This window comes from Amblyomma americanum, chromosome 9 (assembly GCF_052857255.1).
Source record: "Amblyomma americanum isolate KBUSLIRL-KWMA chromosome 9, ASM5285725v1, whole genome shotgun sequence".
Classification (NCBI taxonomy): domain Eukaryota; kingdom Metazoa; phylum Arthropoda; class Arachnida; order Ixodida; family Ixodidae; genus Amblyomma; species Amblyomma americanum.
This window is the reverse complement of record NC_135505.1, coordinates 3,212,762-3,237,602: the sequence shown is the minus strand read 5'-3', so window position 1 is coordinate 3,237,602 and position 24,841 is coordinate 3,212,762. Positions and strand designations below refer to the sequence as shown.

Sequence of the window (24,841 nt, the reverse complement as noted above, 5' to 3'; positions counted from 1 at the left end):
TACGGCTTCGTTTTGTTTTGTTCGATCTTTTTGTTCTTTTGTTCTCTTGTTGGTACCTGCGCGCGATAGCGTTCCCCTTCGGAAAGCCGTCGACGCGCTACCGATTCGCGACAATCGGCGTCCGCCCAACAGGACGAAGCCGTTTAACTTATACTGAAGGATTTTTTTAAGAATAAGGAAACGATGAGTACGCTAAAGTAGTTAATTGAGTTAGGGAAAGAGTTGGGGTTGAAAGACGCCGAGCTGCGCATATGGGTGGCTGCTGAGCAAGAGGAGGAACGCGCAGCACGTGCAACCGAACGCCAGGCTCAACGCGAGCATTAAAAGGCACTAGCAGAAGCTGAAGAGCGTAGATTGCAGCTGAAATTAAGGATCGCAGAAGCTGGTGGGTGCAATCGCTAACCCGCACCGGGGCCCTCAGTAGCGGTTAGGGCAAACAAATTGATCACGCCTTTCGACGATCGCAGAGATTACTTAGATGCATACCTCTAACGGTTTGAGCGTATCGCAGAAGGGCACGGCTGGCTCAAGGAAAAATGGGCTACAGCACTCAGAATGTCCTTGACTGCTGAAGCTCTCCGTGTGTTCGGTCCACTGTCCCAAGCAGATTCAATAGATTATGATAAGGCAAAACTAGCCCTGCTCCAACCTTTTCGGTTCAAAGCAGAGGGTTATCGCGAAAGGTTTCGTGAAAGTAAGCCGCTAGATAAAGAAACAGGCAAGCAATACGCAGCACGCCTGCCCAGTCATTCGATCAGGAACGGCCACAACGTGCAATGATTTACGTGACTTGGTGGTGGCCGAACAGTTCATGAGGAATTGTCATAGTCATCTGGCGATTTTCCTTCGAGAAAGAGGGCGCAAGACGCTGGACAAAATGGCTGAGGCAGCAGACAATTTTCTAGAGGCCCAGCGGCAAAGAACCTTGTCTTCGTTCAAATAATCGATCGAGGTGAGCACCCGAGAGAGAAGGATGCATGTACCACCAAGTAGACTGTCAGGGAGGTGTCTCATTTGTAACTGACCTGCACATAAGGCTGCCGACTGTCGGTCTAAGCGGAAACAGCTTTATTGCGTATATTGTCAAAAAACAGGGCGTTATGTAAGCTCCTGCTCAAGAAAGCACGAAAACCAAAAGCAATTATCCTGTTGTGTTCAGCCAGAGAGTGTTGCGCCTGTAACTGCGCCCACAACAGCAGATAGGCTTGAACCAGCTGAGGATAGGTGGTGGTCGGACTTGCTTGTACTAGAGGGTGAGCTCCGAGGCCTACCCGTACGCGTTTTAAGGGACACGGGGAGCAATACAGTGGTGGTGCGGAGAGCCCTAGTTCCTCACTCAGCTCTCTCCAGCTCGAGATCTACGGTGTTCTTTGCTGATGGTAGTAGTCTAGAAGTTCCAGAGGCAGAACTCCATATCGCTTCCCCTTATTTCACTGGAACGGCCCTGGTAAAAAACATGAAGACACCTTTGTACGACGTCATAACTGGAAATATACCCGAGGCTAGTGGGCCGTCAAATCCCGATATTAATTGGAAGAAAATGGAGGGCGTTGCTCAATTATGTCCTGACATAGTCAATGACGAGGTCGCCAATGAAAATGATGAGGGCGAGGGCCCAGAAGTGGTGATGGCTCGAAAGGAAATTTCCGGACGAAGCAGGGAAAGTACTGCTGTAAGCGTTGGTCCCATGAGGTTCACCAAGGAAATGCTAGAAGCAGAGCAAAGAGACGATGAGTCATTGAAGGCGTGCTGGGTGAAAGTAGTGAAGGTGTTCCATGGCAAGCACAGCACTTCGCACTCGTATTCTTTTGAAAAAGGTTTGCTGTAACGCCTCTATCATCTCGCTTCCGACCGAGAGGCTCAACAGGTAGTAATTCCAAATTCTTGTAGATCACATGTGTTAAGCCTTTCGCACGATAGCCCTTTGGCGTGGCATCAGGGCATTAAGAAGACGACAGACCGAGTTCTGGAAGAATTCTACTGGCCATGAGTCCAGGAGGAGATTGAGAGGCATGTCAGGTCGCGCGACACTTGCCAAAGAACGCGCCCTAAAGGCGAAGTAGGGAGGGCTTCATTGGGACGCATTCCTCTTATCGACATTTCATTTGATCGGGTCGCTGTCGACATTTTCGGTCCGCTACCGCCCGCATCGATGAAAGGGAATATATATATTCTCACTCGCGTAGATTTTGCCACGCGATAACCCGACGCCGTGGCTCTGCCAAAGATAGATTCAGCAACCAGGGCAGAAGGTTTGATGCAGATGTTTTCATGAATAGGTTTCCAGAGAGGTTTCTTGTTCGAACCAGCATGCGATAGCGTTCCCTTTCGGAAAGCCGTGGACGCGCTACCAATTCGCGACAATCGCGCGATGTAAAATGTTCCACGTTGGCGCTGGCACGCGCCTTTACTTCTTTCTCTATTCTGTCAGCATGCGCGGCGGAGCATTTATATTTCCCATGCATTGGCGAAATGAATCAGCTGTGAGTGCAGTGGTTCTATGTGTCTTGATGTTTTCTCCCCTTGTTAGTTGTAGTTATTCGCTCTGCAGTTATCTCCAAGCTAAGCAACCAACTTGCCCAAAAGTTCCGTTTACTGCAGCCATTCAGTCCCTGCAGATGCCACTTGCATCTTCGTGCTTCATCCTCGTAGGCTGCCGTTCCGTCGTCCTCGTATATACTGCATGATCACTCGTGCTGGCCGCCCCCTAGCAGCGATCCCAAAGGAATCCACTGCCATCCGCGTTCGCTGCCCTTATCAATTCTTTGCCGCAGCAATCACAGGTCACATCTGGCGATAAACACTTCGGTCACGCGCGGTTGCTCTGCCCGTGAGCGCGCCTAGATGACTGCAACAGAGCGCGCGCAGTTGAAATGTATTAAAGGGAGGCCGTAGAGCCCCACAGGCTTAACATCACCGATGGTGCTCTCACAAAATTCTTTTCTAGCCTCAACATGCGTGCTGACACGGCCACGAAGGAGACAGTTTAAGCTGGTGAAATTTCAAAAGATTGAGGAGTATTGTGTCCGATCATGATTGGCGCTGTTAAGCGATAAGCAGCGCCGCGACGTGTCTAAACGCGGGAACAGCGCACTGAAATCAAAATTATTTGAAGTCAGTGCTATGTGGTGCGTTTCTTTTCGTGTTTTTATTTTTGTGCGCGGCGGGGTATTGAAGCATGTAGAAATTAGATTTTAAAGATAGGTATTCTTAACCTTAACTTGGAATATGGTTTTTCTAATTCATCATATTAGTGCTTCATCTTTGCTTTCTAGACGGAGGCATCCCTTGCGGGCCATTGTATATTACAACGAAACCCGAAGACGTTGCGGGCCCAGAAGCTTATCAGACAATATTATCCCCTATCCACTCTTCGGAGAAAGGGCGAACGACATCGGCCTGATCAAGGTATGACACAGCTATTTGGAATTCCACTTGCTCGCACTGCATCATGATTGCTTTCACTTCTTTAATAGACCCTTTTATACCCGTGAATTTTTAATGCGCGAGTATTGCAGGGACAATGTTGCGGAAGAAGTGAAGTCCTAGATGGAGCTCTATAGGAAGGAAGTCCTAGGCGTGAAGCCCTGCCAGTGGCACGGGGTAGTTCAATTGATGACTGGCCGCGATAGGTAGCCCGGAAAGAGCAACTTTTGTACCACAAGCCTACCCCATGGCAGCACTTGATATCGCAGGGTATGGCGCATTGCTTTAAAGGAGTACAGACAGCTAACTTTGGTATCATGTTTTATTGTCTAGAATAATGCGGAACAGACTACTATGCATGAATCACCATGTGGTATTCGCCTCGAACCGCTAAATCATTTATGATCGAATTTTTCTCTCATACTGTTTCGGTTTCAACAGCCGAACAAAGGTTGTGACGTCAGTGTGGTTATATGTCACGTGAAGCATAGAAAAAACTGCAATATAATCTCTGATTCGTCGTTTTAATTCACTATAATGCTAAAGCCAGCCTTCGTCATGAACCGGAATGACAACGAATATAAAAGCATCGGTATCGGTGACCAGTTCAGAACTGGTAGCGAGGTGCTGGAAGGTGTAAAGGAGTATGTCTAGTTAGGGCAGGTAGTGACCGCTGATCCGAATAATGAGATTGAAATAACTAGAAGAATAAAATTGGGGTAAAGGGCATATGGCAGATTCTATCAGATCATGAAGGGTAGTTTACCAATATCCCCCAAGAGGAATGTGTGCAACAGCTGTATCTTACCGGTACTCACCTACGGGGCAGAATCCTGGAGGATAACAAAAAGCGTTAAGCTTAAGGTAAGGACAACACAGCTGGCGATGGAAAGAAAAAACGATAGGTGTAACGTTAAAAGACCAGAAGCGGGCAGTGTGGGCGAGGCAGCAAACGCGGGTTAATGACATCCTAGTCGAAATCAAGCGGAAGAAATGGGCTTTGGCAGGGCATGTAATACGAAGGCAAGATAACCGCTGGTCCTTAACGGTAACACAGTAGATTCCAAGAGAAAGTAAGCGTAGCAGGGGCCGGCAAAAAGTTACGTGGCCTGACGAGATTAAGAAGTTCGTGGGCATACGGTGGGCGCCGCTTGCAACGGACAGCGTCAATAATGATGGCTAATGAACGTAATTCGTAACGGTGACCACGCATGCACTTCCGTCGTGTCGCCCAAGCGAGCGCAATCATTTTTTTTTATGTGAGAGCGTTAAGGAACTCTTGCCGCAGAAAATCCGGCATCGTCAGCGTCGACGCCATTCACATTGAGCGGAAAATATGCGATAAATTCCCAGAGTAGCCATTGGGGAGGCATGTGGGCCACCTATAGACAGTAACCTTGTGGCCTCATCACAACCTGGCCACCGGATTGTGAGCAAGTACGCATCGTGGCAGGTGACATTAATAATTGGTCGCAAGAGGTTTCTCTGCAACAGCAACCTGGGTTGCACAAGCCCCACCGATGGCAGCGCCTGCCATCGCAGGGCCGTGACGCATCGCCTAACCGCTACACAGTGGGAGGAGGGCTCCCAGGTATCTATGCATGTTAAGTATAGAATGATCAAATCCGCATATATGGACATGAATCAATGACGCTATCGTGTCATATCTTTAAGGCGGAGCTTAAGTGTTATCACAAATTTTTTAGGCTTACGTAAGGTGCCTTTTCTCAGCATGTAGTGCGCATACCTCGACCTCGTGTATTGCATTATATTCCTTATTTTGTCTCTCTTCAGCCTAATGAGAAAAACATTTTAGTTCGAATTTTTTTTGGAACGAAGTTTTTTGCTGTTTCATCCTTAGAACAAAACACTTCACAAGACAAAACGACTGCATGGGTATGTACAGTTCTAGTTGAATAGCTTTTCTTTTCTCTGTACATAGGCTGGAAAGAAATGTCTTGTTTTTTTTTAATTATTTCTCTAATAACGGGATAAGTGTAAAAATGAAGAATTTTGAGATATCCAAAGTCATCATCCTTCTTTGTGTGTTTTACATCTTGGTCTTTGTTTCTCTCCGCTGCTGTTTTACTTGATCCAAGGTCGACTGCAAAAGCGTCGTTACTGCGATTTTCGGTTCGAAATGGCGTGAACTGAACCATTTCTTTTGGCCGCCACAAGCCTTCTTTGTGGCCCGTACCAGTGCCAGTTCTGGGAGTTTTTGCCCGTCGGTCTCTTTAGCGAGCCTCACTAAGGTTCTTTTCTGCGCCTGTGTCGGTGAAGTGACGTTGCCGATGGTCCACCTCCTGCAACCTTGTCATGATGTAACGCCCCGCTAGCTCCTTAAGGACGTCATGTCGGTTCAAGCTGCCATTATTGAATGCAAGAGCTGCGTCTAATCTGGAAGTTCGGAGACGTGCATATTAACGCTGCAATGGCCGTCGAATCACCTCTCATACAGATGTAAAAACGAGAATAATTTTCACTCGGCAAGAACAACTCGAGTGTTCTAGCATGCTCTAAGTGTTGGCCTTTTTCAGCATATTTATCAAGGCTATATTTATTTATGTATTTATTATTTATATAACAATACAGCCAACCTCGTGAAAGTTTACTTCAGGAAGGGCAGAATGTTAAGTACAATATTTAAAGCAAAGACTTTGGATGAACAGGAAAAACGGCCAATTACAAAGCAGCGTTCTTCACTTAAAAATGAGCCAAGAAATCGAGCCGGAGTTGTGACATAATTGGAGACGCTCTTACCACTGCTAAGGACGTTTCTAATGCAGTGCTCGACTCCAAGAAGCGCAAAAGTGTTTATATTTACATAATACATCCTACATGACGCCAGTCAGCTGTGGAGAGTGGATCAAGGCCAAATAACTTACTGCCGCTTTGCCCGACGCGATGGACCGTTAGAGTCAAGTCGATGCAAAGATTCGTTCAGAATTACGCCAGAGTTCAAGATACACTGAAGGAGCTCTTTTAGACACCAGGTTCAGTGACCGAAAGCAGCAAGGCTATTTTTAGAGGTTACGATCGGCTTGGTATTCATATTTACATAGCCTTCTTTTGGCCTTGTGAATAATTATCAAGGGCTCTCCGGAGCTCTACATAATGCGCCGCAGGTGCAAAAAAGGCCACAGAGGCTCTCTGCGAGGTGATCTCCCGGTTGCGCTATGAAACTGCGTTTTAGAAGCTGTGGCAGCACAGGAGCACAACAGCAGCGCGCCTAGGCCTGAAGGAACCTCGTATGTCAAGGCCGACAAAACCTCCGGCGCGGTGTGAGACGACTGATAGACCTATCTAACCAGTTTCACTTGATGTTAAGGTCATGCTGCGCAAAGAGTATTTCGATACTGCCGACCGAATCATAAGTGAAACAAAGCAGCGTTTGGAGCAGCCAGGCATGAAACAGCTCGTAAAACTAGAAGACATCTTAACCAGCGCCGCTCGAGGCAGTCGGTTACAGCAGATGAACTAGAGCCGGCTTTGGGAGTGCATGCAGTTGATTTTGACTTGTGCAGACTCTCGGCGCAATTTATGCTATTATCAACTCTTCTAAACGGTGCTGATTCTACCACAATTCTTCGAATTTTGGAGATCCTACAAAGGGAATCGCAAAACATTTGCAAGTTGATGGATCAGGTCGTGAGGTATGTTCAGCTTCTGCTTTCTATACCAGCGTCTGTCGCTTCTGGGGAACGCTCTTTTAGTGCTGTGCTCAGAATCAAAACGTATTTGCACAACCGAACTATTCAAAAGAGGTTATTGCATCTTTTGATTTTGCATATACACAAAGGAAGAACGGCGCTCCTAAGTTTAGGCGACGTCATCAGGGAGTTTGTAAGGAGAACAGCGGAACGAGCAGCAACCTTTGGTCCCGCCTAAGAACACAGAGAGAGCAGCACTGTCCGCAATGTTCGCTACTTGAGTGCATTATTGGTAACTCTATGCATGTACTGCAGCGCGTTCGGTTGTATTGTGGTATTTAAACTGTTTTATGTTATGGTTTCCTTCATGCGCGAATGCCTAAATATGTAAATTTGTCAGATGTCAATAAATATGTGCGCACTGAAAATTCATTTTCTAATTTTTTTCTTGGTAATGCTTGTATAATATACATCATCTAACAATGAAACAAACACTGCATAAGGAAAACAATTTTTTTTCACGCAGTTAATTGTTCTATCTCAAGCCAAACTTGGATTGTAATATCTCAAAAACTAAGGTACATAAACAAAACAAACAAGTAAAAAGAAGCTTGCTCGAGCCCCCCCCCCCCCCCCCCCCCTGCCACTGAAAATATACGTCCGGCGTCCCTGCGAAGCCCCCCTCAAGAAAGTTTGTAAACGTGATTTTCATCCAGATGAACGTTAGGTGGCACAATTGCTTAATGTAATATTAACTTATTTCACAATGTTTACCAACAATCTTGCTTTTTAAGGATAAATCTAGATTTACGGAAAAAAAAGAGGCGTGATATTCCGTTGGAGAAATTTTTCGGCGAATCGAAGCGCCGCAGCATGTTTGCATCGGCCATCCACGCCGGCTTTGCAGGATCACTTTGCTGCCGTTATGTTCCTCGATGCGTCCATGTGCACGCAGACAGTAACACGGTATGTAAAATCGGTTTTGTGTATTGCGACGGTTACCCCAATGAATGAAGTTTCACTTCCAGACCCACATCGTAGCTACAGCTTTGCCGGCGGTACGCACATACTCAATATGTGCGTAACCACGCGTTGACACTCGCGACTGTCGTGGCTTGCCTCGTAAAGGCCCTTCCCTTTTTTAATATTGCCTGAACGAAAAAACTCCGCGCGGAAAACTTTGACAGGAGCACCGCAGAACGACGGGTAGAGCCATGCCCGAGTACGCCTCGCCGCTCCGCTACCTCGGCCTTCTGCTGACGAGCGTTTTGCCACGGGCGGCGCTGTTCCGCTTTTTTGGCTCGTGATGCCATCGTAGGAGGAGGACGCTTTTTTCGGAGCTCCAGCCACTTCGTCCGAAGCTAAGTGCTTTTTGGTATTTGGTCTTGTACATGCTGTAAGGGCGGTAGTTTTAAACCTTGCAAAGGGTAGGAAGGCTAGCGGAAGTGTGTGTGCCGAAGGTTTTTGTGTAGGAATTTTGGCGGGCTCTTACGTTGCGTAGTCGGCCGGACGATGGGTCGGGAAGCTAGGAAAGTCAAGGTTGACGGGGAGTTTGTGCATTGCCAGGAGTGCGACCACTGGTGCTATTTAGACGAGACCGAGTTCGGGATCTTAGCCGCGGCTGAGGGGCCCACCTTCGCCTGCAGGATAAGTAAGCGTTTTAAGGAGCCCGTTCGGACGCTGAGAGGGGAATGGGCAGCTAGGATTAAGGAACTCAAAAGGGAAATGAAGGTGGAACGAGATTAACGGACTACGCTAGAAACTAAGTTCGCCGGGTCGTTTTATAGTGAGGAGGCTAATGCCGACCTGTTGGAGTGAATTGTGGGCGACCTGAAGGAGGAGCGGGAAAAGTGGGCCCGGCTAGAAGAGCAGGTAGAAGCGCTCAGGTCGCGGCCGGCAGGGCACCCCGGTTCAGAGCAGTGGCAGGTGGTGGATGAGCAACGCGGGGAAAACCTAAAGGAGGCTCGTCGATCCCACAGCGCTGTAGCGCAGTTGGCTTTGAAGGGGGAAGAGAGAACGGTAAAAACGGGCACGGTGACGCGCGACAGTAGCGTACGGTGGCGGCAGAGACAGCTAGCGCGATCCGGAGGGCAACAGTCGCAGTCAGAATGCGAACGGTTAGAGCTAACAACGGTTCTGCTAGTCGGTGACTCGAACTTAGCGAAGGAGGCGTTTTGAGGACAGTGAAGGCGGACAGGCGGGTGCAGGTGGAGGCCCAGTCAAGGAAGTGCATGGTAGATACAATGGCCAAGGACTAGGATGTGGAAAGGGACAACATGGATAACGAACACATTGTCGTTATCCATGCTGATCTCAACGAGGTGCTGAAGGGGAGGAGCCAGAACCTCGAGAAACAGAAGTGCGGATGCGTAGGCTTAAAGAGGCCTCGGAGAGTGTGCATGTGACCATATGCACAATCCCAGAGGTCCAGAGGCCGTCTAGCGGAACGGAAAGGAATGTCGTTGAGGCTAACCATGTAATTAGCTTAATGAGTTGATGACTAGGATACGGGGTACTGGAAGTTAACAGGGACGTGTATGAGTTCAGCTCCCTCCAATTTTCACAGGATGGCATTCACTGCGGTGGTGCCACTGGCAAGAGGGTAGGGAGTAGGATACGTCGCCAGGCAACAGCTTTTTTGGGGGGGACCCAGAGCTCTGATGACATCAGTGTAGAAGGGAAATAACCAAGGTCAAAGAAACGATGGAACCATGGGAGAAGGAATAGACACGAGCGCCAGGGCCAAGTTAATTCAGATATAGGTTACATTAACATGCAACGTGGTAGGAATAGGCTGAAATGGGAGGAAATAGAAGAACAGTTAAGGCAGAAGGAACCAATGTTATATATGGTTTAGTAGAAACACATCTTAGAGACATGGAGAAGCCAATCTGTAACCCGCCAGACTACGGATGGGAATATTGCAATAAAACAGAGGGCAGCAGAAAGGTGGTGGAATTGGGGCATTCATTCATAATAGGATGAATTTCGAAAGCGTTATACTGGCATGCAAGGAGCATTTATGGCTAAAAGCAAATGTGGCAGGGGAGCAAACACTTCTTGGCTTTGTATACCTGAGGACCGGAGCTAATGCTAGAATGGTAAAATGTATTGCAAGCGATTTTGATGAGCTAGGAGGACAGGGCAATATATATATATATATATATATATATATATATATATATATATATATATATATATATATATATATATATATATATATATATATATATATATATATATATATACTGGGCAACATCAACGCACATATAGAAGACCTGGATGGGTGCAGAGATTCGACAGGAAACATGCTGCAGGACATGTGTGAGAGGCATAATTTAGTTTTATGCAACAGTACCCAGAAGTGTGAAGGGCTCATAACATGGGAGACAGGGAGTCTGCACTCGACGATAGATTATGCAATAATGTCGCAGAAAATGTATAATAGATTAGGGATAATGAGCATAGATGAACATGGTTCCAGAAGCCTAGGTAGTGACCACAAGCGTATCAAGTTGAGTTTCAGAAGAGAAGCCAATTAAGAAAGTAATTTTTGAGGATAGTGAAACAGAATGGACTTATACAAAACTAACTCGATTACTGGAGCTAGAGCTAGCTAAGGTGCGTGTAAAGCTAAAAAGCAAAAGACGCAAACCCAAGAGGTGGTGGGATGAGGAGGTTAAGAGGACGATAGAGAAACGTCAGGAAGCGTCCAGGGAACACAGATATTTCAAGAAGAGAGGGGAACGAGAAGTTGAAGTAGACAGGAAATGGGATACCTTCATAAAGTGTAGAAGGGAAGCATCCTATTTGATTATTCAGAAAATTAGAAGAAAGGGTGCCCAATGGATTAAAACGTAAAAAAACAAGAATGGAAAAGCAGCTGAAAAATTCTGGAAGCATCTAAATGCAATGAGTAATGAGACTAGGCTGGAGCAAGGGGTTATTGTTACAGATCAAAGCGTACGGCTAGAAGTGAATGAAGCAATATGAAACACAGAGGAACAAGGAGGACAGAAAAATTTGAAGAAACAAATGTTACACATAATTTATTGAAAGTGGATAGACCGGTTACTGCAATGGCTTCACTTGAGCAAAGAGAGTGGGAAAAGGCAGAGAAGAAGGTTCGTAGTGGCAAGTCGACAGGACCAGATGGTATTCTGATAATGTTAATTAAGAAGCTCCGACCACAGTAGAAGCAAACATTAAAAGAGGTTGTGAATAAAATGATAGTGGATGGCAAAGCCCCTCACGAATGGTGATTAAGTAGAATGAACATGATATATAAGGGAAAGGGGGCCAAACTAACCTCAGTAACTACCGTCCCATGCCAATGACATCTGTGGTTTACAAGGTGGTGATGCAGATTATAAAGGACAGACTGCAGGCTTTGGTGGAGAATGAGGGAGTGCTAGGGAAGTTACAAAATGATTTCCGGAAACAAAGGAGGTTAGAGGACAATCTGTTTTCATTGACGCAGTGTATAGAGATTGCTGAAAAGGAACAGAGGCCCATATGGCTAGCATTTCTGGATATTAGGGGAGCCTACGACGTTATTCAAGAGTATTTGTGGGACATAGTGGGCACCTTGGATGTGGAAGATTGAGTAATTAATCTTTAAAAATATATATATGATGGAAGCATAGTGCTTATGAAACAAAAAATAAATGTATCATGGCCTATAGTGATACAGCGGGGAATTAGGCAAGGATGTCCTCTGTGTCCTTTGTTCATGTTGTACCTGCAAGGGTTAGAGACAGACCTATAGAAGAGCGGACTAGGCTTCAACCTTTGTTTTTTCAAGCAAGGAGAAAGGATTAAACAGTCCTTAGCGGGGCTAATGTTTGCGGATGATATAGTGATAATGGTTGACAACAAGGAAGATTTGCAGAAGTTGACAGACATTAGTGGTACACAGGGAGATTGATTAGGTTTGAAGTTTAGTAAGGAAAAATCTGCAGTCATGATATTTGATAGTGAGGGCGGCAAACATAGAATACAGGAGTTCACGGTAGAAGGAGAGGACGAATACAAGTATCTTGGGGTGTAGTTAAATAGCGGTGCTGAGTATCTGACAGAGCATGAAAACTATGTAATGAATAAAGCTAGTAGGAATGGAGCTGTCATGAAAAATAGGGCACTTTGGAATTAGAATAGGGACGAAGTGGTAAGAGGGATCTGGAAATGGGTGTTGGTTCCTAGCCTGACTTTCGGTAATGCGGTCCTGTGCATGAGAATGTGCATGAGACCAAATGTTGAAGTAATGTTTGAAATCAAACAACGCGTCGTATGGAGGCTAGCTTTGAGAGCACATGGCTATACACCAAATAAGGGGGTACAGGGGGATATGGGATGGGCGCGGTTTGAGAGCAGAGAAGCTAGCAGTGAGATAGCATTCGAGGAGCGAGTCAGAAAAACGAGGGAAAAGCAGTGGACTAGGAAAGTTTTCCGATACCTGTACATAATGAATGTTGACATGAAATCGAGAAAGCGCACTAGAACATTGACAAGCAAATATCTGGACAGAAGTAGGGGGAAAATCAGCAATTATCAGTTAAGAAAAAGGTTAAAGAAACAGGGAGAGCTATGTGGAAAACAGGGTGCTGAAGAAATCGGCACTGGGAACATACAGGATCTTTAATCAGGAAGGTGACAAAGAAATTATCTGTGAAACTCGTAGGGGAAGCGCTTTGTTGTTTGCGGCCAGGACGGGAGTTTTACGGAATAAGAAATATAAGGTCAGGTACCACGAGATCGACACGTTCTGCGTTTCGTGCGGAGAGAAGGAGGAAACAACTGAACACTTGATACTTTTCTGGGAAGGGCTTCACCCTGCAGTGGAAAGCAGCGGGGCTGATTTATCGAAAGCATTGGGGTTTAAGGACAGTGAAGTAAATGTAGATTTTAAGCAGGTAGAAGTAACCAAACGAAGGTTATCTGATTGGTGGCTAAAATTAGGACAAGAGTAAAATTTCATAAATCATAGCTAGGTGCCTTGATCCACAGCCCCATTTAAAGGGTTCAGCCTCATCCATCCATCCATCCATCCATCCATCCATCCATCCATCCATCCATCCATCCATCCATCCATCCATCCATCCATCCATCCATCCATCCATCCATCCATACATACATACATACATACATACATACATACATACATACATACATACATACATACATACATACATACATACATACATACATACATACATACATACATACATACATACATACATACATACATACATACATACATACATACATACATACATACATACATACATACATACATACATACATACATACATACATACATACATACATACATACATACATACATACATACATACATACATACATACATACATACATACATACATACATACATACATACATACATACATACATACGTACGTACGTCCGTCCGTCCGTCCGTCCGTCCGTCCGTCCATCCATCCACCCATCCATCCATCCATCCATCCATGGAAGTTCCTGTCTTAGCATCCCATCGCATGTCATTCATAAGATTGAAAGTTTGTTTTTATATAAGTTTAGAAAGAATTCGTTCAATTATGCACCCTCCATTGTAGTATCCTTGCCATCGCACATGTGATTTATCTGGTGTTTGCTGTATTATCTTTTTGTCTCCCCTTCTACCACGCCTTCCATTTGGCCATAAATAACCAGGTCCTGAATTTAATAAACCTGTTGCAAGTAGCGCCTATCTCGTGTTATACCTTCTCTGTGTGGGCTGTCTTTGGTGCGCTTCATCTACTCAAGATATACTAAAGTTATTTTTGTGATCCATAAGTCAAATGGTGAAACACCACCCAGTTTGGCCTATTTACGCCATCCCACATAAAATAGTATTTTTATACAGGACACCACATTCATAGGGGACACATTTCACTCTGTGTTTAACTTTGCAGGAACGGTAACCGCTATCAACGTTTTCTCCCTTTCTTCGCACCAGGGGACGAAGTCTTGCTCGCTCGTACGAGCGCGGGAAGGGCCATCCTATACAGACTAAAGGTGTGCGAACAGCTCCAGAGAGGGACTAGAAAACGGAGTTACCCACGCACATCCGGAAAGCTCTTTTGATTAAACCCCTACCCAAGAACATGCACCCCTGCGCATCACGAAGGCCGACGCACAGCGAGGGCTCTTGCCCTACTCGCCAAATACAGCCGGGACGACAACGTGGTGTACGTGGACGCAGCGGAATACCGGCAAACCCAGAGAAAATCGTTTGCACTGGTTGCGGTGAACGGGAACGGCGCCCCGTTGGCGGCCGCGTAGATAGAAACCACCTCCTCCGAGACGGCGGAGGAAACGGCAATGGCCTTAGCTATAGTGAACACGCGTGCTTATATTATATTCAGCGACTCCAAATCAGCCATTCGCAATTTCCCCAGGGGCCGTATCATATCTACATCACTCCGCATTCTTCGAAACGCCCCCCTTCCGATTATAGAAGTTGAATTGATCTGGGTCCCGGCCCACTCGTCTAATCCAGGGAACGAGGCGGCTCACGCGCAAGCCCGAGGTTTCGTCGACCGGGCAGTGCGCACACCCTCCGACGCGAATTTCACGAGGGACGGGTTGATCTCATTTCGTGACATCATCCGTTACTATAGGCTGGAGAGGCGCGCATATCCCCACCCCACAAATCGTTTACCAAAGCGCAGGAAGTTACCTGGCGCTCACTGCAAACACGCTCCCTTCTGAATCCGGCAGTGCTTGCCCTCCTGTACCCTGGCCAGTACGACCCAAACTGCCATAAATGTGGTCAAAGCGCCACATACAACCACAATCTCTGGAATATAGTGGTGTTCTGAGTTGACGTCACACCGCGACTAATAATAATAATAATAATCTTTATTTTGCCATCGTACATTTGGATGGGAGGACGGCGGGAAAAAAGCTGCTCGCAGGCAGCTTGACCAGCCCACAGCCCCTGTTTTTTTTCTTTTTTTTTGGCAGAAGAAGCACAACAATACATCAAATCTGTACACAATTTGGCACAGTAGTCACAGTACAAACAACAGAATAACATGAAATCACAGAAAATGAAAGTATCCGAAATCATCAACTATACATAAGGCGGAGATTCCTGTAAGGACATGAAAATAAATCAAACCCATCTAATTTGTAGGTGTTCAAAAGAGAGGGTAACGTGTAGGATAGGCGCTGTTTCCCGGTGTTCAGACGAGGAGTAGGAACTAACCACCGTTCTGCATATCTAGTGGGGTATCGTGGCAAATTGGTTTGCAAGTTTGCAAGACCCTGTAAGCTATTCAGATTGTGTCTTAATTCTGTTTTGATCTTCACGCTGAGTCGGTATTTATATAAGTTGTATATACTAATTACCTTGGCATTGTGAAAAAGGTCTGCAGTGTGGGATCGGTGTGGTGTATTATAAACATGACGTATGTATTTTTTCTGTAAAAGATGTATGCGCTGTAAAATAGACGGTGCTGCGGTTCCCCATACGAGTTGACAATAGTTAAGGTGCGAGTAAAAAAGTGAGTTATATAAAAGCAATTTGGTTCTCGTTGATAGCTGATATTTTAAACTGCCTACCAAGCCGGTGATTTGAGCTAACTTTGTTATGAGATAGTTTATGTGATCATTCCAAGACATATGGGAGGAGAAAATTACTCCAAGACACTTGAAACTCTCCACAATTTCTACGTTACGGAAGTTTAGTACTATGGCATGATGTGGCGGGATGATTTTGTTTATTGGCCGAAAAAAGATTGCTTTGGTTTTCTGTTCATTTATACGCATGGAATTATTTGTTGCCCATTTTCCCAACGCTATCATTGTGTCGTTACATGCGGATATTATTTCTGGGATATTTTTTCCGGAGAAAAAGATGCTCGCATCATCCGCGTACATAATAAATGTTACTTCAGGGTTTATGTTTATAATATCATTAAGGTATAGATTAAACAGCAGTGGTCCTAGTATACTACCTTGTGGTACACCAGCGCGGATAAATTTAATTGCAGAACGGGCATTATTTAGCTGAACCACTTGCTTTCTCTGAGATAAATACGACCTTATTAGTTGTAAGGCAGTTCCGCGGATGCCATATCGCTCTAGTTTTAGCAACAGAATATTGTAGCCCCTATCCAGTTTCTGCATAGACGGAGAAACCGTAACTGATAAATGTTTGATTGCAAAGACTTTCAATCAGTTCTTTTGTTCGGTGTTTACGAATGATGACGGTCGAAAGCCAACCTTTAATCCTTCAATTGAGTGCCCACCCATTGATAATATCTCAGTGACTGAAGAAGGCATTTTATCCCTCTTGTTAAATCTAAATATCAAGAAATCGCCTGGAATGGACGGCATACCTACTGCATTTCTTATGAGATACGCCGAGTGGTGCTCGAAGTATTTGTGTATTCTGTTTAATAAGTCTTTATCGTGTGCAGCACTTCCAAATGACTGGAAGTACGCAAAGGTTACCCCAATACCCAAAACAGAAAACCGGTCGCTTATCACTTCGTACAGACCAATTTCATTGCTGCCCACATGCGCCAAAACACTTGAACATATTATATTCAAACATATTTCGGTCTTTCTGAATGACAACAACATAATTGATTCCAGGCAGCATGGGTTTCGAAAGGGATTATCTACAACAACGCAGCTTCTCGAAACCATTCACGAATTCGCAGCAATTTTAGACAAGCAGGGTCAAATTGATATGATATTCATAGATTTCGAAAAGGCATTTGACCGCGTGTCTCATTCTAAACTACTTTTAAAACTACAGCCAATACTTAAAAATGATCTGCTGCTTGCATGGATTTCTGCATATTTGTCATCACGGCGACAGAGTGTGTTTATTGATGGTGTGCGCTCTGACTCAGCACCGGTACAGTCGGGCATTCCACAGGGATCCGTCCTTGGGCCCCTTTTCTTTATCTTCGTCAATGACATAATACAAGTAGTGAACGTGAAAATAAGGTTATTTGCAGATGACTGCATACTATATCAAGAAATCAATAACTGCAGTGACCAGGTTTGTTTGAATTCATCATTGGCCAGCGTAGAAGCATGGTGCGCCACATGGCAAATGACTATGAATGCAAAGAAAACGGTCGCTATGTCAATCACGCGAAAACGAAACCCTTTAAAATTTTCTTACAGCACTGGCGGTAATATTCTCTCTACGGTCAGCAGCTACAAATACTTGGGTCTCGTAATTACATCTGACCTCAGATGGAATGAGCATATGTCATATATTTCAAAAAAAGCAATGCGCAATCTTGGTTACTTGAGGAGGTCGCTTCGACAATCAACACAAGAAATCCGTCTTTTAGCGTACAAAACGTACATTAGACCAATTCTTGAGTACGCCTCAGTAGTATGGGACACGTATACCCAGAAAAACATAACACAATTAGAAAGCATTCAAAGAAAATCGGTTAGATTTATATTCAACTGTTATAGCTGGCAAGTATCTCCGACGGTTCTTCTAAACAACGCAAACTTAAGCCATTAAAATTGAGACGGTATAGGGACAGACTGAAATATATGTACCTACTATATTATGATATGCTGGGAGTAGATAAGGATGTGTACATTAATTTAGTTTCTAAGCGCCCAACACGATCTAATCATTCGAAAAAAAATTAAAGAATTTTCTTGCAGGACTAACGTGTTTAAAAACTCGTTTTTTCCACGGACAGTACGTGAGTGGAATGCGCTCACCTCGAGTACAGTGGAATGCCCGACGGTCCAGTCATTCTGCGGCATGCTTAACAGTATTGAAGCAAAATAGAATTACCATCGTGTCGTTGTGCGCAATGCCTTGAGTGCTTCATATGCATGATTGTTTTCATTGTTTGTATATTTCGTTTCTTGCTCAAGTGACTGAGCATGCGTGGTTGTGTCATGCTGCTGTGTACGCGCCTTGTTGTTTTGTCGCGCTTTACTTTTCGTTACTATTATTATTGCTGGTTTTCGTCTCTTCTTCTCACTTAAATTCTTGCGATGTTTTTCTCTATGTTCGTTTTTTTGATGTATTATTGATATGCCCACTCCTGCCTAAGGCCTCAAACTGAGGCCGGCAGTATCCTGTAAATAATAAATAATAATAAATAACAAATCGAAGGCCTTTGAAAAATCGACAAATACACCAAGTGCCAGAAAGTTTTGTTCAAACTGTTCAAGAATAAATTCTTTTTGTGCAAGAAGTGCCAGTTCGGTTGATTTGTTTTTAGTAAAGCCATACTGATGTGAAGTAAGAAGATTGTATTTGTCAATGAATTTGGATAAGCGTATGTGCAAAAGTTTTTCAAAGACCTTCGAAAACACAAGTAATATGGACACCGGTCTATAGTTGCTCAGATCATTTCGGTCACCTTTTTTATATATTACAGTTACTTTCCCTATCTGCATTTTGGCCGGAAAGACTGCTGTTGTTAAACATGTATTAAATATGTTGGCAAGACCTGGAGCAATGATGTCGGCTACGTGTTTCACAGGCCGCACCTGAAGGTCATCGATATCTCGAGATGTACTATTGTTTAGGTTCTGGATTACAGATATTATTTCCTGGTCAGTTGCAGGTTGCATAAATATAGAGTCACTGTTCGGAGTACTCATGTACTCTAAAGCGTCGGACGAGCCGCTGCTCGTGGCAGTCCTACAAAAGAAAGTATTAAATGCATCGGCTAAATCGTTTCCAGATAACTCTTGACCATTGACTTGTAGTTCCGAGGGTGCGGCATGAATCTTGCGACGGTGTAGAAGCGTGTTTAGCCGAGACCAAAGTAAATCATGTCTGTCACGATCAACGTTCAGATAAGAAAGGAGGTATTCCTTTCTTGCGAACCTCAGTTTTTTGGTCAATTTATTTCTGTGTTGTTTAAAAGTGACCAAGTCAACTTGGGCTCGTGTACTTAGAAACCGTTGATACAGTTGGTCCCTAATTTTCATTTCATGTTTTAATTCTTGTGTTATCCATGGCTTCCGTATTTTACGACTTCTTCGACGAGACTTTAACGGAAAATGAGCTGAATACAAGTTCTTAAATTGATCAAGAAATAAAATGTACGCTTCATTTGCATCACCTAATTGGCATTCATTTGTCCAGTCAAATTTTTGCACCTCCTCGCGGAACCCCTCAAGCGTAGCGTGTTATTATCTGGTGGTATATTTCCTCATTTTTTTTCCTCTCTAGTCGACTACCGTTGAGACAGAGGAAAACAGGCAGGTGGTCGCTGATGTCATACGATATTACACCAGCTTTTGCAGCGTGTACTTGCGCGTTTGTAATAAAAAGATCCAAAACAGCACTTGATTCAGTAGTGACTCTAGTCGGTTCAGTGATTACATTTACGAAACCATTTGAAGTGATAACTGTACTAAAATCTCTTGCATGTTGGGTATTAGAGCCCATATCAATATTGGTCTCCACCAGCAATTAAAACAAAATTATTTTCAATGGCAAAAGCTAGAAAAGAGTCATAGAATTCTAAGAACTTAGAAAAGCTGCCGTTCGGTGGGCGGTACCAGACAGAAAGTAATGTTTTGTCCGTATACAGTGTAAGCACTTCAAAGTCTACAGTCATCACACAATAACGATCAACAAGCTGGCATTCAAAACTGTCCTGAACCAGTATAGAAACACCGCCCCCTCGGGCATCAATTCTATTCAGGTAAAATGTGTTGTAATGTTGCAGCCTGAAAACATCTTGATCATTTGTGCACCAGGTTTCGGTCAGCATGATTGTCGAAAATAAGAAATTAAACTCAGCAAACATCTCTTCTAAGGAAAACACATTGTTCTTAACCGACCTGGCATTCAGATGTATGCATTTTACAGAAGCAGGTAATAACCGTGACACAACCGTGTTTAGCACATGTGGCAAGTAAAATTGCATGGTCATTTCAGCCGATCAAAGTCCTCGGTACTCTTGACATGTATGGCTCCGGCACCATCAGTTTTTCGCACCAGAATCTTGCCATTCACATGCCAGACATAGCGATAGTCCTTTTCTTTGGCCGCAGCCTCTATCGATCGAAGTAGTTCCCTATCGTGTCGAGTCATGTTTTCTTGAATGTACACACGTGGTGTACTGTCCTTCAGCTTACTTTTATTTGCCAACCACGCGTCCCTCGTCGTCTGCCTTGCAAATCGAGCTATTATACCGGGAACATTATCTGGTTTAGAAGGCAGCCGGTGGACGCAAACAACATCACATGGCGTGATGTGTGGGACCTCAAGTTTATCTGCAACGGTATTTAATGAAGCAATTAGATCCTCATTCGGTACCGCTGCAATTCCATGCACTTCCAGGTTTTGACGTCGACTTCTAAACTCGAGCTCACGCAGTTCTTGATGGAGTTGCGCTTGTACGACTCCATTACTATCATCCACCTGTTCTAGCTCTGCGACTCTCGATTTCAGTGCATTTATCTCGGTGTCTTGCTGGTCTATTTTCTTTTCAAATTCATCAAACTTATCAGACATAAAAGTGATGGCTTGTTCCATTTTCTGAACCGCTTCTTTCAGGGCAGGTAGGCATTCAAGACTTTGTTTGATGGACATAAGAATAACCCTCATATCAGTGTAAGAAGCACCTTCTTCACCAGAACCGGAACCAGAACGCTGCTCAGCGCGGCACGCCTGACAACGCCAAGCTTTTCTAGCAGCATCATTTTTGCCTTTGTAGGATTTTTCTGTTAATCCAGCGCATTTACCGAAGTGGTATCTGTGTTCACATTCAGCGCACTTCACATTCGCTTCTTTAGCGGCAATGTCCTTTTCACACGAAGGGCATTTGTCAGACATTGCACTAGCAGCGTCCTGGTTTCACATTACAGGTTCGCAAAGCACATATGGAACTAGTATGAACAATTGCATCTGGGGCAGCAGCAGCAGCGGAAACCGTGTAAATCAAGAATAATTAAGGAAAATGAATTAGAGCATTTACCTGCAAATACGCAGCGGTACGGTTACGATGTGCACACGGCGCTGCCGCTGCTGCCAAATGGCTTCCTGGACAAGCGACGGGGTTTATCTGCTGTTTGCTCTGCTGTGGCGCCTGCGCAGTCACAGTCCACCGCTGGGTTGGGCGAAGAAGGACGATGAATCTTGGAGGCGCTTGATAGCAGCACGGCTGTAGTTCGGCAGTTGCAGGTAGTGTCGCTAATAGAGCCACGCCGGCAGGAATTAACCATGTTGTCATCTGGCCAACAGTGAATTCCGGACGAAGTTGATAAACGCCGACAATATCGCTTCTATGCCAGCACGTGTAGCCGCTCGTTGCTGTAGATGCGCCGATGTGGGAAATGCCCTGCAGAACGCCGAGCAAGCTCCTGGTTAGCGTCATTGCCAGTGCGCGTCCGCCGTGCCCACAGAAGACGAACCGCTGAGGTGCTTCTTTTATAGTGGTGTTCTGAGTTGACGTCACACCGCGACAACCAGGTAGCGTCGCTAATAGAGCCAGGTCGGCGGGAAATAACCATGCTCTAATCTGGCCAACAGTGCAATCCGGACGAAGTTGATAAACGCCGACAATATCGCTTCAATCCCAGCACGTGTAGCCACTCGTTACTGTAGATTCGCCGATGTGGAAAAGGCCCTGCAGAACGCAGAACAAGGTCATTGTTAGCGTCAAGGAAATTTTGAGTCCCACATCTTTTGATGACGGTGAAGCAGTCGTCGACATACCTTAGGAAAATCTTTGGCTTCGGGTGGAATGAGTTTAAGGCTCGTTGTTCGATGTGTTCCATGGTTAAATTAACCATGACGACAGAGATGGATGCTCCCATTGGTGTTTCCATGGATGCTCCCATTGGGAACACCAATGGGAGTATTCATCTTTGTCGTCATGACCAATTTAACCATGTAACACATCGAACAACGAGCCCTCAACTCATTCCACCCGAAACCAAATATTTTCCTCAGGTATGTCGACGACTGCTTCGGCGTCATCAAAAGATCTAAGACTCAAAATTTCCTTCGTCATTTAAACTACGTAGAACCTGACATTTAGTTCACGCTAGAGGTGGAACAAGAAATCTCCCTGCCGTTTTTGGACGTCCTCGTGTCCCGAAGCCACAATACCTTTCAATTCTCCGTATACCGCAAACTAACTCACTCAGGCCGGTATCTAAACTTCTGTTCGAACTGCCCGACAGTGAAGTCGAGAGTTGGACGAAAACTCGTCTGGTCGGGTTTTTTTTTTAACTTTTGGTCGGCGTCCTCCTTTTAAGTTTTATTATGCCCGACAGTCCATAAAGCATCAGTGGTGAAGACGCTGTTTAAAAGAGTTGAGACACACTACAGCACAGAGCTTGACAGAAAAAAAGAACAACGCACGGTATTCAAAGAACTCATCATGAACGGCAACCGAAAGAACTTTATTCAAAAAACCATTCGACGTCAAGAACACAACATTCGTCAAGAAATCAACGCACAAAGACCAACGCCACCACCAAAATACGTTGTGATGAACCAGTTTCTTAAAATGGCCCTGGGTCCACACTGGGCATGAGGAGATTGATGCACAGACTCCAAAATGATTTTGAAGTGATTTAATTAAAGCATCTGGCTCGATGCCGCTTACGGGACAGAAGCTGGGCTCGTCGTCGCCGAGGCTGAGTCAGCGTGGTGTGGCACGGGCTCGATGAATGGCTGGTAGTCTGCAGCGGCCGGGCTGGGAGTTCCTCGTGGCTGTGCTGCCCTCGTTCTCGGCTGGTCGTTGGATGAGCTGCCAGGCGTGGAGGCGCGTTGGTGAAGGTCGAACGTTAGCGACGGCTAGACCCCGGGCTCAGGTCAATGCGCAGCCCCAGTCTTCTGCCCCGCTCCGTCTCCGGCCCTCTCGTCCACTCGCCCCGATCGCTCTCCCCCTTCCTCCCGTCGGCTTCCGCTTTTAAAGCCTTTGCTTCTTTCTTCAGCCGTGGCCGCGCCTTTGTCCACTCCCCCGTGGCTCTCGAGGGGTGCATAATGACGGGGACACTCAAGCGTCGTTCGACAGGGCCGTCGACGGTTACCATATATGGTCATGTTTCTCCGCCACAACCAAATATGGTCATGTCTCTCCGCTGCGACCCGACGCCAGGACGGCGCGGCCAACCGTCTCCAGGAAAGTCACTGACCGGCTCGCCGTGGCACCGGTGCATGTGCACGAATCGTCACAACGTCACTTTACTTTATGTCAGAGGTGTCAGCGAAACCATCGCCCAAATCCAGAAAAAATAGGGTCTCCAGGTTGGGCACAAGCCCACAAACACTGTTGCGCTTTAACTACCTGTTCCCAAAGAATGGCCGCCGAGAGAAAGCGCCCAAGGCATTGTCTACAAAATTCCATGCACCCATTGCGATGCAAGCTACATCGGCGAAACCAAAAATTTCACAGAAAGAATTCGGAAACATAAAAACGACGTCCGCAAATTCGCAAGAGAGCGCCATCCAGTAGCCGAACATTCCGAGGACTCTGACCATATAATTACCTTCGAAGCAACCCGCATCCTTGGAACCGCAACAAATTACCACAAAAGGCTCCTGCTGGAATCCTGGCATATCATAACCACCCTGAACATTATCAACCGCACAAAAGGAAACCTGCCCCCAGTATATGCCCAGGGACTTCGCTCTTCAACTCAACGAAAAAAAGGTCGCCATTCACCACATCCCTGCAGTGGGCCAGCGTGACTAACAGCCGAACCCCCCTCCCGATCCCCCGCGCCTTTCACGTCACAGCTTTACTTCCTTTGACACCCCCTCCATACTTAAAAGACGCTCTCTACTGCCCTCAGTCACCCCTGATGAAGGAGCCGAGTCGGCTTTGAAACATTGGGTTAAAGTTAAAATTTTTGGTTGGAGATGTGCAATTCCCTATAAGAAAATGTATAATAGATTAAGGGTAATGAGCATAGATGAACATGGTTCAAGAAGCCTAAGTAGTGACCACAAGCTTATCAAGTTGTGTTTCAGAAGAGAAGCCAATGTAGGACTGAAGCGAGATGAACAACGAGAGGCGAATTTTTACTCAGAAAAGCAATTGCAAGCAGCAGGCAAACTAATTCAGAAAGAACTTTTTGAGGGTAGTGAAACAGAATGGACTTATACCTGATTAACTCGATTACTGGAGCTAGAGGTAGCTAAAGTGCGCGTAAATCTAAAAGAGAAAAGACACAAACCCAAGAATTGATGGAAAAAGGAGGTCAAGAGGGCGATAGAGAAACGTCAGGAAGCGTCCAGGGAACACAAATATTCCAAGAAGAGGGGGGAACCAGAAGTTGAAGTAGACAGGAAATGGGATACCTTCATAAAGTGTAGAAGGGAAACATCTTATTTCATTAATGAGAAAATTAGAATAAAGGGTGGCCAATGAATGAAAAAGTAAATAAAAATGATAGAAAAGCAGCTCACAAATTCTGGAAGCATATAAATGCAATGAGTAATGAGACTAGGCTAGAACAAAGGTTTATTGTTACAGATCGAGGTATTCGACTTGAAGGGGATGAAGCAATGAAACACATAGGAACAACGATGACAAAAATTTCAAGAAAGAAATGTTGCATATAATTTATCGAAGGCGTATACACCGGTTACTGCAATAGCTTCACTTGACCAAAGAGAGTGGGAAAGGGCAGAGAAGAAGGTTCCTAGTGGCACGTCAACAGGACCAGATGGTATTCCAATTAAGATAATAGAGAAGTTAGGGCCAAATCCAAGCAAACATTAATACAGGTAGTGAATAAAATGATAGTGGAGGGGAAAGTCCCCG

The 24,841-nt window shown here is 45.2% G+C and overlaps 1 protein-coding gene across 1 annotated transcript in view; it reads left to right on the top strand.

Annotated features, from left to right (window-relative positions):
* LOC144104577 (serine protease 56-like) overlaps positions 1-24,841 on the top strand; it is a 394,798-nt gene that overhangs the window by 152,658 nt on the left and 217,299 nt on the right. The window contains exon 3 of the mRNA XM_077637676.1: positions 3,276-3,408. Within this exon, the coding sequence (XP_077493802.1) occupies positions 3,276-3,408 (133 nt within the window). The remainder of the gene's footprint in view (positions 1-3,275; positions 3,409-24,841) is intronic.